Source organism: Mauremys reevesii, linkage group 1 (genome assembly GCF_016161935.1).
Source record: "Mauremys reevesii isolate NIE-2019 linkage group 1, ASM1616193v1, whole genome shotgun sequence".
Taxonomy (NCBI): Eukaryota; Metazoa; Chordata; order Testudines; family Geoemydidae; genus Mauremys; species Mauremys reevesii.
In genome coordinates this window covers 346,423,679-346,441,982 of record NC_052623.1, presented here as the reverse complement: position 1 = coordinate 346,441,982, position 18,304 = coordinate 346,423,679, and the positions used below count along the sequence as shown (strand labels likewise).

The 18,304-nt window shown below is 40.8% G+C and overlaps 1 protein-coding gene and 1 long non-coding RNA gene across 12 annotated transcripts in view; one reads left to right on the top strand and one right to left on the bottom strand.

The window, feature by feature from the left end:
* Nucleotides 1–18,304, bottom strand: part of USP6NL (USP6 N-terminal like) — a 211,738-nt gene that overhangs the window by 36,735 nt on the left and 156,699 nt on the right. For all 11 annotated transcript variants that reach the window (XM_039519456.1, XM_039519458.1, XM_039519465.1 and 8 more), the window contains 5 exons: nt 16,596–16,703; nt 13,260–13,369; nt 8,055–8,103; nt 5,868–5,988; nt 1,253–1,347 (listed from right to left, as the gene is read on the bottom strand). In XM_039519456.1, coding sequence (XP_039375390.1) covers nt 1,253–1,347; nt 5,868–5,988; nt 8,055–8,103; nt 13,260–13,369; nt 16,596–16,703 — 483 coding nt within the window. The remainder of the gene's footprint in view (nt 1–1,252; nt 1,348–5,867; nt 5,989–8,054; nt 8,104–13,259; nt 13,370–16,595; nt 16,704–18,304) is intronic.
* LOC120395255 lies at nt 266–16,761 on the top strand. The gene is made up of 4 exons (XR_005592546.1): nt 266–870; nt 10,714–10,778; nt 13,672–13,779; nt 16,631–16,761. It is a non-coding gene; the product is annotated as an uncharacterized LOC120395255 (long non-coding RNA).

The following is an 18,304-nucleotide window of genomic DNA, read 5'->3' as shown; positions in this document are numbered from 1 at the left end:
TCTGTAGGGCAGGGAACTGTCTCCATGAGTGTGAACAGCACCCTGCACAATAGGGATGTAATCTCAGTTGGGACCCATAGGTGCTACTGTAATACAAATCTATAAATAATAACATCTGTAATGGTTCCCCACTGGGACCTGAGTTATGGCGTCTGCATGCTCAACTACCTTTGGATACATTCCTAGTTTTTTGACTGGTTGTGTGGATTTTTCTTTTTTTTAAAGGTAAGACAGATCTCAGCTGGTTACTAGGGCATCAGGTTACCCCTGGCCTGGGGAAAGAAGGGGAGAGGGAATTCTTCAGTGTTGAGACAATGCACTGCAGATTCCAGACACAGAGCCTTCAGGTAGTGATACAGTTACAGAAACTGCAATTTATACTGCCTCATCCTCCCGAAGGCCAATGAGAAGAAACTCCTTTGGTAATATAATGGGGAAGAAGCTGAGTGATATCTGAGAAACAAATAAATTCTGAAGCAGCTCTGGACCTTTAACCAGTTCCGAGGTGGATGGGAAAGGCAGCTGGATGGATACCCATGGGGAAGAACTGAAAGTTAGGATCTCTGTGGTTGGTAAATGTGTAGTAGAGAAAATGATCCATAGAAACACAGACAGTAGGAGACTGGAAAAAAGCAAAGGCTCCCCTGGGCCCAACTGTAGGCAATGCTGCCCCCATCCTTTCTAGGGGGCCCTCTGACTGTTCTGCCCTGGAGCCCACAATTGCCGTTAGCAGGCCTCATATGTTGTGTGAGGCACAAGGATACACTGGATGCTGAACAGACACGGCTAACGGAAAATCTCTGATCAAGGGCTCAAGAGGTGCATGCGCACTGGAAGTGGAGCACCCATAGGGACAGTACTCGAAGAAGAGTAAGTTGTCTGATTACAAATTCTCCCTGGCCCACAGGCACTATGTGGTCAGTTCTGCATGTGATAAATCCTTTATAAAGGCATTCAGTGCCCAGGGGTTAGCTAAACAGTAAAATCTTGAATTGAATTTACTGGAGACCCAAATATTTTCAGGAAACCAGCACTCAGAGATGTGACTCTCTTTAAGAGCCCAATCAATGTCTCAATTCAGCCAAAACTCCATGACTTCATTCATATGACAGTAATAGGACTTTTGCCGGTTAGAACCCAACATCCATCCCCAAAATTTGTAGCATTCTAAATCAATAGATTAGACTGGATTGAAACAAGATGATTGACTTTAGTGCAATAAATACTACTTTTTTCTGGCATATTTACTTACAAAGTGTTGCTTAAGTTTAGACAAAAACTTCTTCAATATTTTCTCATGATGTTCTTGAAACCGCAACAGTTTTGGAAAACCAGGAACAAAAAAGCCTAGAGAAAAAAAAAAGGGCCAACGTGCAGCATGTAACAAGAATAAGTTTCACAAAAAAGTATCTAAAAGGTATCTAAAGATTTAAAAGTGTGTTGATTTCAATTACACACATTTTCAAGACTGCAACACTCAAAATAATGTACACAATACATTTTACTACATTGATGCAAGAATAAATGTAGGTTTTATTGTTCAAGTTACTGTGGTAAAATCTCAACCATTTTCTTATTGCCTATTTTCAATAATAGCTATGATTAGAGAGGGCTCCAGGCACCAGCCCAGCAAGCAGGTGCTTGGGGCAGCCAACGGACAGGGGCGGCACGTCCAGCTCTTCGGCGGCAAGTCCCTCATTCCCTTTCAGAGGGAAGGACCAGCCACCGAATTCTGAAGCGGCGGCGGCAGAGCTGATCTCGGCTTTTCTTTTCTTTTTTTCTTGCCCTGCTTGGGGTGGCAAAAACCCTGGAGCTGGCCCTGGCTATGATCGATACAAGCTGCATCAACTCTGATTTAGTCTGCAGCACTATAAAAGCACATGGCAAGCAGCTTTTTTTAAAATGACAGATTCCAAAAAAGGTTAAAAACAGAAATCTGAAGTGTGGTTTTGCGCTTGACCATGAGCATAGAAAGGCACCTTCTTAGCAAGTCTGCTCTCCATGTGTATTCATAGGGCAGACACAAACCACACAGCTGCCAGAACTTGTGCAGCAGCAAGGGTAGAGAAAGAGAGAGAATATTAGGCAGGGCTCCCCATCCAGATATGGAATTAATAAGCACAGAGCGTAATTTGAAGACCATGAGCTTGTACAGTGAAACTAAGGGCATAGGTAACCTGCAAAAACTTTATTGGTGATATGTCTGAAAATGAAGCAGCCAGATTGAATGGCATTGCCTCAGCTAAGTTTGCAGGGCAGGCAACCAGGGGGGGAAAAACCCACATTTTTACTTGTAAACTGAGATAGTTGATACGAAAGTTAGTCAGGCAAGGTGGGTGAGGTAATATCTTTTAATGCACCAACTTCTGTTGGTGAAAGTAAGACGCTTTTGAACTTACACAGATATCTTCTTCCTGGTATTTTTTCAGTAAACGTAGTCTAATAAAAAAATATTACCTCACCCTCCCTGCCTCTCTATTATCCTGGGACCAACATGGCTACAACACTGCAAACAACATGGAAGTTAGCGCCATAATAAACAAGGACCCCAAAATACTATTTTAACGGAACCAGTTTTCAGAATAGAATCAAATTTTAAAACCAAAAGATGCCTTCTGGCCAGCTGCCAATTCAATAATTCAGCACAAGATGCAGAGTGACTAAGCATTAAGATCTCCTATCTCAGAATCATGGAACCTATGTTAATATAGCAACTCCCCTGTCATATGAAAAAAGGAATGTCTGATGTTACCTACACTCAGCTAAGCAAAATAGTTTTCTTTTTACATTAACTGTGAATCGGTACCTCAAAGCTAATTGTGCATTATTAATAATATTCAAAGGTACCACTGCTCTTTCCATTCATACACTAATTCTTCAGCCTGAAGCTGGAAAAACAGTTATGGAAATCCTACGGGAAATAGTTTTAAAAAATTTAGATCACTTTTAGATCATACCTACATTTTATGATTTGGAGACTTCTTGCCATACATACAGAAAATGTTTAGGGTACATCTACACGGAGTTGGGGGGGGAGAGAGAATGACACACACATGTTTTGGTTTGTTTGTTTTTTTCCCCCTTGCAGTGTAGATGTACCCTTACAGTCAAATCCATCCCTTAATTTTCAGTGAACTTATACCAGGGGTTAGATGGGTTGTATATTTTGAGAGACACTTGGTTGCACTGGAAAAACAGTGAGTCCGCAGGTCACAGGTGAGTGGCAGATGAAACAAAGTGCTTTGTTTATTATAAGGAAGAACTTTTTAGCTCTGCTACTCTAGGCAGCAACTTTTTTTAATTGCATTACTCAGCCATCACTATCAGCCATTTATTTCAGAGAGTGATGTCTTGATTATTGGCATCAAGTGTGAGAAGAGACATTTCCCCCAGGTTTAGAACTGAAATGCATGCATAGCAACAATTTTGACTGGAAATTGTTTACGGGCTACTTTTTTAAAGATGTACACAGGAAGAAACAAAAATAGCAACGTGCATGCATACTTCATGTAAATCAATTTGAAAGTTTACTCTTTAGCATCTCCAGTGTTTATAGTAATGCTTTCACTACTGTAAATGGATTTTACACTGCTGTAAACTGAAGTGCATTTGATTATTTGGGGGCAGGGCTATTATTCATTCAAACTATAGTTAAGGTTATATGTTAGCACATCTATAAACACAAACTTCCCCACCGGGGTGTTGTAAGGTTTAGTTAATACTTCTAAAGCACTTAATATCTTCCATTTGAGAATCTCAAAGTGCTAAGTATTTTATCAATCACGTTTTTAGGGATTTTATAGCCCTGATGGAAAAGAATTTGCTCCAAGCTCAAACTTGTCAAGCAATAATTTGGCTTGGGAGGGAATATTTTAAAACAAATTTCATAAAATTAAATCCAGCCATTTTCAGCTTACACAAGCGATGGTAATGGTTTGTGAGGGGGAGAGGGGACACACTTATTTTTATTCTGTTCCATTTATTCCAGTCTGCTCATAGCACAATTGTTCATATATGTAAAAATGTACATGCCAAGCTCTGGAAGTAGTGTTTGTTAGCTACCAGCGCACTGCAGACAAGCTAAAGGAGCATACACTAGTGGCCATGAAAACACACAGCAGTCCTCATGGAGCCCCTTCACCATCAGCCAGTTGGGTGCACTTGGGCTGATGTATGAAATGACCCCTGCAAAAACTAATCGCTTTAGAAAATTATTCTGTGGGAGTTCCTCAGAGGCATCATGTTAAGAGCACAAATCCAAGAGTAAGAATGTCTCCTTGCAACAGTGTGATGTGCCCAAACACCAACATTTTGAATCTGGAGGACATTCTTTATCCTATTTAATAGTTTACAGAAGACTAGCTTTTGGCCCAAAACAGCATCCCTCGGTGGTGGTAGGGGAAAGCCTACAGGTGTATAGGGGTCATATGTACTACAGATGGATAAACTAGTTTGGAAAATAATAAGAATGGATTAGTTTAGTTTACATTGGTTTGGAAAAGGTACAGAGAAGGACAACAAAAATGATTAAGGGTATGGAACAGCTTCTGTATGAGGAGAGATTAAAAAGACAGTAACTGGGCTTAGAAGAGAGATGACTAAAGGAAGATAATGATAGAGCTCTATAAAATGAAAAAAGGTGTGGAGAAAATGAATAGGGAAGTGTAATATAACCCTTCACTTAACACAAAAACCAGGAGTCACCCAATGAAATTAATAGTCAGCAAGTTAAAACAAATATAAGGAAGTACTTCTTCACACAACACAAGTCAACCTATGGAACTCACTGCCAGGGGATGTTGTGAAGGTCAAAAGTATAGCTGGATTCAAAAAAGAATTAGATATGGTCATGAGGATAGGTCCAAGACAGCCAGGGTCGCAACCCCATGCTCTAGATGTTCCTAACCCTCTAACTGTCAGAAGCTGGGAGTGACAGGATGACAGGGGATGGCTCACTCAATAATTGCCCTGTTCTATTCATTCCCTCTGAAACATCTGGCACTGGCCACTGTCAGGAGGGAAAGAACACATTGAAAATACTAAAATTTAAAAGTAACAAATAAATTAGAGAGAAAACACAATTATATTTAAGTAACAAAATGGTGGAACGATAGAATTCTGTGCGAGGCAGAGATACAGCTTGCCAACAGTTTACCCTGAGCTCATACCATTGTGCCTACCTACAGCATTAGTTTTAACTGTGGATTTCCAGCTTTGCCAGTTAATATCACAGCCAATTAACAGGTTTTTTATATGGTTTTCAATATTATTCAATTGCTATATAAATGTCTGCATAACCAAATTTCGACACTGCCAGGCAAAGATAACTGAAGTAACTTCCATGAATATCAGCAATGAAGTCTAGAAACACAGTCCTTAGAATAAATACCTGTAAATGCAGCATTTAACATAGAATAATAGCTTTATCTGCATTTTACAAGGCTCTGACAAAGTGGCATTTGTAATATTACTTTACAGAACAAATCAGTGGCACTAATAGCTGAAGCAGAAACACTGATACACTTAAATAAAGTGACAGCACTAAGAGAACTTTTGGGTATTTTCCCAGAATAAATTCAGAACAATAGTAGAGGATGGGAAATTTTCATTGATGACTACTTGTAGGATATAACCTACAAAACAATCATATGAAATTGTAGATAAGCGTTAACCATATTTATTAAGAGATTATTAAGCATTATTTGTTCTGCAGTAGCATGCAATAGCCTCACACAAGATAAGGACCCCACTGTGCTAGGTACCGAACACACACACACAAATGGATATGGCCCCTGTCTCAAACAATGTATAATCTAATTAGGACATGTTGAAATGTAATTTGTACTATGTGAGCTGAAATACCATACCATGCATAGCATGTTTAGGACCTGAGAGTAGTTTCACCAGGGCCCAGAAGGCATCTTCTTCATTCATGTACATGAGGAGTAAAGCTGTGATCTGGCTCATCCCCTGACAGTATCCAACCTCCTGAAATTTAGAGGACAGGAAACATTAACTTCATAAACAAAATAACAACTATTTGTTATTTTTTAACATGAGAAAATACACCATTTTTGGAATAAGCTCTCTAAATATGCCAAACCCACACACCCCTCAAACCTTCATCATTAAAATTTTCCTTTAAACTCTATTACCATGGCTATTCAAAGACAAAACATATTACACTATAAGTGATAATTCACTGTCTACCAACTGGCGCTTGAACTGGCTTTGGCCTTTCATTAAGATACAGGATATTTGTACACTAAATCCTTTATTTTAAAACATTTGCATATAATTTATATGAACCTACACCCAGAACAGATGTGATTTCTATTCTTCATGTGGAACAGCACAATATATGGCAAGAAGATATTGCAGATACATAAACAAGTGAGACAGAGACATCTCTCCTCTTATTCAAAAACGGTAGCAATTTAAAACAGGAAACCCCACAAGGCTACTGTACTAATATATTAACTCCTATGGTGGGAACCAGCAATAAGAAATATCAGACTGCTTAAGTAAGGATTATTACTGACTTTACAAAACCAGCTGCTAATGTATATTTGATGAGAAAGACATAATTATTGAGCAAGTCTTTTAGACAGATGGGTTCATCGCAAGAACTTTGGCCAAGGAAGCCTTTTAATTTGCTTTAATGCCGAAAGATAAAAAGGAAACTAGCTAAGAAGTCTGAAACAACTGATATATAATAAAAGAGAAAAAATGCAACAATAAGCCTAAATACTAATCTTTTTCTACTTGTTTAAACACTACCAATGTCTATATTGTATCCATTGATTTTAAACAGCATCTTTCATGTAATATAAATTGTTATTAGTTAATCCAAACAATGTGCTGTGGAAAACAAAAAGTCCCTGCTATCAGAGTTTTAATCCTAAACACCGTACAATCAAAAATCTAGGGCACCTATTAAATGACAGAAAACATAATTCTAGAATTAAAAACAGTAATATTAGCTTCTTCTTGCACCAAAAGAGAGCTTTCAATCTGGGACAGCAAAACTAAAACTTCTTTTAAATGGATATGATGCTGGAAGGGAAGCAAAGTGATATTTAAAAAGAATGATGATTTCTATATTTACTTATAATGAGAATAATCCTGCGAACGTTTCTGCACAGACTCAGCTCTACATACAGTCTCATTGACTTCATTGGAACTACTCATGTGTAAAGTTAAACCCAATTATAAAAATCTTTGCAGGATGGGGGCATAATGAGTAAACACAGAAGTGGACATCTGACATTTACATTACTTACGTTTTTAATAGGCAACTCAGACTTAGATGCTACAAACCAGGAACGTTTCTGGCACAGAACATGAGATCTAAAAACCCCAGCCAGGAAAGCACTGCCATTCAGGACAGGAATGGAAAACTTACCTTATGAGAGACGTCTCAAAGAGCTTGGCTTGTTTAGCCTAGCAAAAGAAGGCTGAGGGGAGGCGATATGATTGCTCTCTGTAAATGTCAGTGGGATCAAATATAAGGGAGGGAGAGGAGTTCTTAGTTAAGCACCAATGTTGACAAAATAAACTGGCCATCAATATATTTAGGCTTGAAATTCGATGAAGGTTTCTAAACATCCGAGGAGTGAAGTTCCGGAACAGCCTTCCCAGGGAAGTAGTGGGGCCAAAACACCTAACTAGCTTTGAGACTGAGCTTGATAAGTTTATGGAGGCAATGGTATGATGAGACTGTTTACAATGGCATATAGCAGTGGTGGGCAACCTGCGGCCCATCAGGATAATCTGATTGCAAGCTACGAGACATTTTGCTGATTTTGACCGCCTGCAGGCACTGCCCCTTGCAGCTCCCGGTTCTCTGTTCCCGGCCAATGGGAGCTGTGGGAAGGGGTGCCTGCAGGCGAAGAGGCTCCAGGGACGTGCTGGCCGCCGCTTCAACTCAAGCTCCCAACCCTACAACAGCCAGATTGAGCTGGCAACAGTTCTGAGAAGTATTTTCAGTAACTTTTGCAACATTGTTTAAAAGACACATATTTGATCTCAAGTGTACATGAAACATGACTTACCGTATTATATATTGAATATGCAGCTAAAACATGGAATAAGGATTGCTGCCTGGAGAAACAAAACAGTAAGTAAATGAAAATATTTAATATTGTTTTTAACAAAAAACAGAAAGCTACTGAATCTACTTTCTGAGTATCTGTTTCTCCAATTTGTCTAATTTCAAAAATGTAGAGAAATATACTTCATAATCAAAACAGATATAAGTAGTAAGTATTGTTTGATTATATTACAATGGTTTACATAAGAACAGCCATACTGGGTCAGACCAAAGATCCACCCAGCCCAGTATCCTGTCTACCGACAGTGACCAATGCCAGGTGTCCCAGAGGGAGTGAACCAAACAGGTAATGATCAAGTGATCTCTCTCCTGCCATCCATCTCCACCTCCTGATAAACAGAGACTGGGGCACCATTCCTTACCCATCCTGGCTAATAGCATTAATGGACTTAATCTCCATGAATTTATCATGTTCAAAGTACTTAAATAATAACTAACACATGTAACACCTCTAGGAGAAAAGTGGGGAAACACAACATCAATTTTACAGCTGGGGAAACCGAGGCATAAACTGGGTAAGAGTTGCATTTTCAAAGCATCCACTAGTTTTGCATGTCAATACTGTTGCCAACTCTCCAGGATTGCCCTGGAGTATCCAGGAATTAAAAATGAAAGTCTGTCATGTGATGAAAGCTTCAGAAATACATCCAACCAAAACTGGCAACCCTATGTGCCAGATCTGAGACTCCTTGGATCTGATTTTTAGAACTGCTGAGCACCAGCAGCTTTTATTCATTTCAGCGGGAGCTACGGAGCTTCAGCCGTTCTGAAACAAAACAGGCCCAATGTGTCTTAAGCTGGGCACTCAAAAACTGAGGCACCCAAAACTAAAGACCAATTTGAAAATTTAGGCCTAAATGACTTTCCTGAGGTCCCACAGTGTATCAGTGGCAGACTCAGCAACAACACTTGGGAGACGGACTCCTATTCCTGTGCTTCGTCTTACGCAACTTGCTGACACTCATACATGCTTTGAGAAAGCTTTGTCCTATTTAATATACCTCTACTCCGATATAACTCTGTCCTTGAGAGCCCGAAAATCTTACTGCCTTATAGGTGAAACCGCATTATATTGAACTTGATTTGATCCCCCGGAGCACTGCTTTACCACGTTATATCCGAATTCGTGTTATATCGAGTGGCGTTATATCGGGGTAGAGGTGTAATTACTCTCTCTTTTTCTTTCTATACTACCCCATCGTGTTCTAATTATTATTTCTTAATATATTAAAAATTGAACGCGTGAATTCTGCTTCCTCTCCAATTTAGGAATTAAGAAATATTGAGCGTAGAGTTAAGCAGAACTTTCACAATGAAATCCAAGATTTGCTGGAACTATGTGCAGGGCCGCCCGGGGGGGGGGGGGCAAGTGGGGCAATTTGCCCCAGGCCCCGGGCCTAGCAGGGGCCCCCACGAGAGTTTTTCGGGGCCCCTGAAGCAGGGTCCTTCACTCACTCCGGGGGCCCCGGAAAACTCTCGCGAGGCCCAGGTCCCCAGAGCTTCTTCGCTGGCCGGAGGTCCTTCCTCTCCGGGACAGAAGGACACCCCCCCCCGCCGCCGAATTACAGACGAAGCGGGACCCGCCGCCAGAGTGCAGCCGGGTCTTTGGCAGTAATTCGGCGGCGGGGGGGTCCTTCCGTTCCGGGACCCGCCGCCGAAGTGCCCCGAAGACCCGCGGGGGGGGCTGCACGTCGGCGGCGGGTCCCGCGTCGGCGGTAATTCGGCAGCGGGGGGTTCCCGCCGTGGGTCTTTGGGGCACTTTGGCGGCGGGTCCCGGAACGGAAGGACCCCCCGCCGCCGATTTACCACCGAAGCGGGGCCCCCCGCCGCCGAAGACCCGGGGCCCCCGGAATCCTCTGGGAGGCCCTGACTATGTGTAAACTTCAAACAAACAAACTTCAAGGTTTGTTCAGAACTTAAGAGTCTGGGAATGTGAGCCAATATCAACCAAAACTAAAAACCATAGAAATGAAACTGCTGAGTTTTGCACAGGTCTAATCAGCTATCCTGCATCCCCAATGCATTCTTCCCCCTCTCCATCCCTGAACCAAAACTTGTAAATGTCTTTTTACTCTTCTGCTGACTGTCAAACAAAAATTTTATGTTTCCCGTTAATGGAGATGGGAGGGAATAATATGTTAACCTTGGAGAGCACTTCCTCTAGGTCAATTAACAGTGTTTCCTCTGAACATGCTCACTGCAGGATTATGTGAGTAGATACCACTTATTTATAAACATGTGTGGGTGTGCTGTTAATGCTGTACAGAGGTCAGGAATGTGTGTGTGTGTATTGTGGGGTGTGTGGGTTTTTGGGGGGGTTTTAAGCCCTAAACTCATGCACTTTGATTCCAAAGTTTTACGATTCCCACAGAAACAATATGGGCAAAAGAATGGAAGTTGGACTTCAGTTTCTACCTTCCTTTAACTATTGAATGATGATGAATTATTATGGTACTAGATGTTAAACTTGAGTCTTATTTCTTTGAAAGGACCATTTCTGTCTTTCACTTTATTTGGTCTTTGACTGCATTGGGTGATGAAAGCATGTTTGAAGAAAATTTGCATTTAACCACATATTTCTTCTTATTCATCCAACACAGACCCACTTCACAAGGAAAATGGGAGACATTTTAAAGACAATCTGCACTTGCAGATAAACAAAGAGGTGAGTAAAAGGCTTCATTCTTATCTACATGTGGGCTTCATAAACAGATTGTGTTCTGCATTTTAAAAAAACTGCATCACACTTCATTAATTCAGTTTAAGAATTTTAAAACAAAAAAGAGCATTCAGCTTTCTCTCACGGTTTAATGTCAATGTATGTATGAAACACTACGCTTTCATATGTCAGACACATGAAAATTAAATTAAGACTACATTAGATTAGAAAATCTTGATCTAACTTCTCCTGGGGTAATTAACTGAGCAAAGACATCTTTGATCAGACATAAAATTATTCTTCTTTAATAGTATGTGTGCACATGCATGCGCACACACATTATTTCCCTTCTACACAAACATGCTTCCTTCACTAATTTCTTTGTTAATCTTTAGGTATATACTTAAGCAAAATATTCTGACAGTTTTGATTTCCGTTGTTTTAACAATGAAATATTGAACTTGCTTTTTAAACTATTTATATCGAACCTACATTGCTTTAAATTCTTTTTTGCAGAACAAACTAAGAGCCGGTCATCATCATGTCTGAGCAATTCCGCTCATCTTTTTCCACAGATTTTAGAACCTGGACTTGGACCAAACTCTCAGAGTGGCCATGCAGGGGAAGAAGCCACCCTGACTTCTGCGCTGCCTTCAGAGAGTACAGCTGCAGAGCTTCTTGCAGCCAGGGGAGGTACCTGGAAGAGGGACTGATTTCCCCACAAGAGCGGTTGTGCAGGGGGAGAAGTAGTCCTGTCCCTCCTCAGCCCGGCTGGGACCAGTAGCTAGGAGCTCCCAGCTGGGGTGCTCCAGCAGCACGGGGGAGATCAGACCCACCTCCACGAACCTCCTCTGGCTGCAGGAAGCTCCACAGCTGCTGCCTTTGGAATCCAACTCTGAAGGCAGCATAGAAGTGAGCGTGGCAATCCAGCAACACCCTTACAACAGCCTTGCAACCTCTGCACAATCCCCCTTTGGGTCGGGACCCCCACGGTTACAACACCATGAAATTTCAATGTAAACACCTGAAAACATGAAATTGACTAACTTTAAAACCCTCTGGCTGTAAATCAACCAAAATGGACCCAGAATTTGGTAGGGCCCGATTTATGAGGTGTCAATAAACTTCACAGGGACTCTGCACAAATCAGATGGAAGGAAGTAGCCAAACGAAAACTAAATGTAAAGGGCACAATATTACTATTATTGTCTAACATTAACTAGCTTTAACTAGTAACATTTTAATACTATTTACCCTAAGTGTTCCCACTAAAGACCTAAAATAGGATGGACACAAAAACATTCAGAAGAATACAAACTGTTGAAACGGTAAGCAATTTACTTTCAGGAAAAAATAACTAGACTCCATTACTTTAGTTCAGGATATGGTTACTGAACTTTCACCAAATGCCATTAGAAGTGGCACTGGAAATACACAATGTGGAAATTCCACGATCTACCACGGATTTAGGGTCGCTGCCCAAAATGTTTATTTCTAGATTTCTACAGAATTTAAGGATTTTATTTAGACTCTACATTCTCAAGGACACAGATCTTGGGGTATTTTTTACTTGTCTGTGAAGTATCCTACGCAACGTCCCTACAACAATATGAATAACAAAGCAGTAAACAAAACACATTTAGTTTACCGCACTTATAACCGTGAATATAACCGTTGGAAGGTGAACAAATGCAATGAGATCTTCCAGAAGCTACTGAAAAAGAATGAAATGATACATTTGAAGAGGAGTGAGATGTGTCTCATTCATCTCAATGGGGGTATTGACCCTGAAGCCTAAGAACAATGCTGTCATTTGGTATGTTTATGTTAAAGATGTTTAAATTGTGAAATAGTTAACTAATATTCTTTATCCAACAACTGTAAAACAAAATATTGCAAAAAAAGTCTGAAAGTATTAACGTGGCAAGTTTTAATTACATAAATAATTACATGTTCATAGCTAAAAAGTTGTTTTATTTGGTTCTCAAAACTACACTCAGAGAGGGAAAATACAGAAGATCTAGGAGAAGGCTAAAAGGCTAGGGGGAGAGATTAAATTTATCAGAGAAGTAAGAAAAAAATCTGTTTTCCAACATTACTCTATAAAGATATACATAATTAAAGAACTTAGTCTTTTCTTGTGCTTTGAATTTGTTTAAAATAGAGGCCAACACATTTTCTCAGATTTTATAAAAATGTCTATAGCATCTGGGGGATAAGAATTTAGACTTTTTCCTTTAGATTTCCAGTGGCCATAGCTTTAACACATTAAAGGGTAAAGCTAGCAGGTTGGAGATTAAACAAGCTGATTTTGAACTATTCAGAGGCTACATTCCTTTAAGCTATATGTGGTACTTTCTGAAATCTGAAACTTTTACATTCAAAGCTCTGTCATACTTCTAGTAGTAAAAGGAGTCTTAGGTAGGTCAAATCTATCTGAAAGACAAACAAGGAATGACTGAATTAAATACATTTGTATTCACTTACTTAACACCATATCTGTCTCTAAACATGATATGATCCCTATATGTTCGATTTACATCAAGATCGATTTGCCTGATATCTGGTGAAGACCCTCTTGCTCGATGTTTTAATTTCTAGGAAAAATGGCAAGAAAGAAAAGAAATTAGGCAAAACTCTGCTGACATCTAAAACAGGAAGAGAAACTGCTTAAGGCCACAGAATTTATTAGTGGACAAAAAACATTTGTAATCTGTGAATTTACAATGCTTATTATAGAAAATGACAGGGAAGCAAAGAAAAGCCTCACGGGAGTTGGGAGTGGGGACGCACATGGGAGTAAGGGGGGAGGGCATTGTCCCCCCAACAGAGGCCAGGCATGGGCGGGCATGCAGGGTCATGTGCCATTGCTCCCCCGCCCCCGTTTCTGTCAGCGCAGAGCTGCCCGGCTGAAGGAAGTTGGTGCTCAAACGCTGCCTCCTGGATCCTGGCGCTGGTTGTACTCCCCTTCTGTGTGCTGGGAGCCATTCTATTTTCTGTACAAACAGTGAGTGCCCATGATGGGGCCAGGGCAAGGGGGGGTGGATAGGGGCAGTGGGGAGACGGATAGGGACAGTGGGGAGAGGAAGGGGAGGGGGTGGGACAGGGTGCAGTGGAGAAGGGGCATGGGATGGGGAAGCGAAGGGGATAGGGGAATTTGGGGGAGGAAGCGGGAGCCCAGCATGTGGCATCCCCTCAGCAGCAGAAGCGGCTGGGGTTCTGCCATTAGGCAGGCCCACTGAACTCTTACCCCAATGAGCCCCACTCCCCCAGACCACTCCAACAAGTCCCCTGCACCCAGAACCCATCCCACCAAGTCCCACTCCCCCCACACCCAGACCTCCCTCCCGCCAAGCCCCAACCACCTTCACCTGGCCCCCCCGCAGTCTCATTGCCCCTGCACCCAGAAACCTTCCCCCATCCTCCAACGAACCCCTATCTGTCCAGAGCCTACCTACCTACACCTAGTTCAGAGGGGCAGGGCCCTGGGGTGTTTCTGACGCAGGCCCAGCCCTGGCACTGTGTCAGGGTGGAGTGCAGCCTCACCACCGAGTCATTGTCCCGGTGGGGGGGGGGGGGAGAGGAGGGAAGGTGGCTGCAGGGTGATCTCCCAACTCCATGCAGCCAGTGGCCTGTGCTCCCCACTGCCATGCTGGAGTCTCCACAATTATTTATTGACAAATAAAATTTGCAGAATTTTTATTTTTTTGGCACAGAATTTTTAAATTGTTGGTGCAGAATTCCCTCAGGAGTATAGTTTTTAGCTTCCCAACTTTGCACATAGCTGACACCTTTCCAAATTGGATTATGACTTTTTTCATGATTATTATGAGAAGCCTTAATAAAATCCTACCAAGGCAGAAAAGGATAAGTGAAGCCTGCTATGACAGCATTAGCTTACAGATTTCATTGTTTTACTTACTGGTCTGGCCCTTTGGCAATATCTAAGTTAGAGATTGGGTTCCTTTGTTTGTTTTTGTATTTCACTTCTCAGCACGTTGTTTGGGTTGAACGGCATAATCACTTTACAAGTTCCCAATACAATTTTACATTTAAGATATATTGTAGGATGGGAGGTGGATAGACGGTGCTTCTGTGTCTATCCCCTTTTGGGGGTCGGACTGACAATCATAACCAAAGAATTCCAAATATGTCCTCACTGCCACACTAGAAAAAGGATCTTCTCCTATATCTTATATGTATTTGTCACAGAATAGGTTTCCTCCTTGTTTGGCATTTTCCTTGATATTTTTTCATCTTTGTCCTCCAAATGCCTGATACACCACACTAACTGAACCTGTACAGTATTAACATGAGAGTCTACCAAAAAGCTATTCTTGTGTCTAGGCATACTTTCTATGTAGAAAGTTTCCCCATCACAAATTTCTGTGACTAGCTTGTAAATTCTTTTAGATTTATAAAGGGCATATTCATTCTTGTGTGACTTCAGCAGAACCTCACTTATCCATATTTTATGTAAAATTACTACCTCCATTTCTCAGCAAAGATTTAGCAACAGATAGCTGAAATGGGTCTCAAAAGACAAAGACTTAAAATATATGCACCAAAAAAAAACCCTACAGAAATGTGCTTTCCTCCCTTAGAACATTGGCCAGGACGTTATGAAATATTATAATAAACTAAAATACAGGTGCCAAAATAAATCAGTAAAGCACATTTCATGATACCTAGCTTTGTTTATTTTTATTGTGCTTGTTCTCTTAAGTTCTCAAAATTCAGTAAATTGCAATATCCTCCCCAGTAATTACTGCAAACTAAGAAGGTTCTGTTTTAATAAGCATTTGCAGAGTACTTTACATCTTCAAAGTGCTTTACAAACATTAATTCATCTTGGTTATTCCCAAAGCTTGATTTTAATGTTGTCCCTCTGACCAAACATTCAAATACATGAAACCCCTCTGGAGTCAAACAACCCAGTTATTGTTTTATTTTTAAAACTTACTGAACATTTTTATTTACCACCATACTTTCTTTTTAAAGAAATCTACCTCCAGCTCCAAGAGAACAGTGGGAACCACTGCCAAAGTTTCACCAGATGAGGGCAGGATCATGAGATACAGTGCTTCAAGCTTACTTTCTGGCTAGTGATTAGTATGGTCTTTCACCTATTGCTGCCTCCTTCTGCAAAGCAGAAATCAAAAACTTACAGGGCTTCAGGGTTTTTTTTAGGGCTTGTCCGCACATGAAAATGAATCCAGAATAAAGCAGGGGGTGAATTTGAAGTGGATGAACTATATTCCTTATTGTTTGGATGTTCTTATTTCAAATTAACTTAATACATTTCCAAAGTGGATTAAGCTAATTCAGAAAAAGGCGTCATTCTGGAATAAGTGTGCGCACATGGGTAAAAGCTCACACCCACAAAGTTGTGTTGGTTCTTCAGGGCTAATAAGAGTAAAAAACTAAAAAACAATACAAGGGGGAAAAACCCACACACAAAGCCCCCCTCCTAAAATTACTTTTTTCACTGAATTAAACAGATAGGGCTGGGGAGGGGGGAAAGATCTGGGAAAAGATTCTGCTGAGTAAATGATGCTACTTTGATAGTCATTTCTCTGAGTAGAACTGCACTTTAATTATTTTGTCGATGGGGGAAGGAATCAGAAGAATTACAAATTACAAACCCAAAAATAAGTGGGTCAAATGCTGAGCCCGCATGGTTTCTCTTTGGCTACAGAGTTGAAAATACAGTTAAATACAATTTCTACTCCTTTTGCTACATTGCCTAAAATAAAAGCTCAGTATTTCCCAGCATCTAAGATTTTGTGATTGGTAATTCTAAGGGGAAATTTGCAAACTCACATTATAAAAGTCTTTCATTTCTTCTTTCATTTTAGGGACATCAAGTAGAAAACACCAGACTTCACCTCTCAGCTGCAGTGGGATTCCTTTATAAATTCTCCTATGGAACTGTAAAAAGAAAAAAAATTATATAAATGCAGAACAAGCCAGAAAACCTTGAGCTGAGTGAGCCTTCCCTGCATCAAGCAGTATTATCAAAAGAAGAAGGTCATAATATTATCAAACAGCCCTGAAGTAGTACTGGAAGTATTTTGCAGGTTGAGTATGTCTAATAAATACTGGTAACTGGGCTCCGTGTTGGCAGCCTTAGTAGAGAGGCCAAGGATTAGACATGGAGACCGAACTATGCTCTCATTCCTGAAAGAGGCTCTTCCAGGTCAGGACATGTCCAATGGCAGGACTAGTTGGAGAAACTTACATTGCTGCTGCCTGTGCTATACTTATTCCATGAGTAGAGAACTGAAGCATTGTCAGTCTGGCACTGTACATAAGCACTAAGCTCAAACAAAATTAGTTCCAAAGTAGTCCACATGTAACTCACAATTATTATGCAGTATGAATTAAGAAGCTAAAGTTTCTGAGAGGTGAAAAAAAGATAATCCAGTAGTATACTACAACTCTGTGAAAAATTAGTAACACTCAAAACATGCGGCACTATCCTTTTTGAAAATTTCTTGTGGGACTAATACTGAGGGTATGTCTACACAACAATCAGGAGGTGTGAGAGTTGGGTGACCAGATGTCCCAATTTGGGGGTCTTTTTCTTATATAGGAGCCTATTACCGCCCAGCCCCCGTCCCGATTTTTCACACTTGCTGTCTGGTCACCCTATGTGAGCGCAGCTCATGTTTCATACTCAAGACAACTTTGATTTAGCTCAAAATGTAGCCACAGCAACATGGGTGGTAGCATGGCTAGCCCCTTGCGTATGTACCCCTGGTCCTGGGCAAGGCTATACTCAGGAGGCTAGCTGTCCCGCTGCCCCTGCTGCCATGGCTACAATGCTATTGTTACTCAAACCAGCTTTGATCTCTAGCTAGCTCAAGTATGCCCACAGGAACTGCACTCAAACCTCCGGATTGCAGTGTAGACTTATACTTGCATGAACTTCAACTCAGGGTAAGACCACCACAAACACAGGAAATATTACATATCAAACTAACAGATTTCAGGTCAGATATACTGGTCACTGTCACATTTGGAGAGATCTGATCAGAGTCAACTAATAAGTAATCAGACATTTTTTCCACTTAGCTGTGCATTATGACTTACAAATTATACAAAAAAGCATTCTTAGAGGATTTAATGCTTTTGGCTGCAGTGACAAATACTGCATGGTAGACGGTCATGATGTAATAGTATTGCCCGATTCAATGCCAATACATGTTGTGAAAGTTAGTTTTAATTATGCAATACAAATTAATTTCCCGATGGATATGTTGTTATACTAAGACTCATACAGAAAGGATGAGAAATAGGGGAGAAAGGCACAACTCAGTACTTGTACATCTCCTTCCAATTACACAGCCCATCCACCAGCATGTAAAAGCAACCACCATGTTTTTCCATTCTTTTTGGAAGTACTGCCTCTAAAACATGCTACTGTACTTGGGCTACAGGAAACACCAAAATTGTCAACCACTGGGAAAGCCTAGCATGAACCAGAAGAAGTAAAGGTTGGCTCAGTGAGGACTCATCCAACCCTCCAT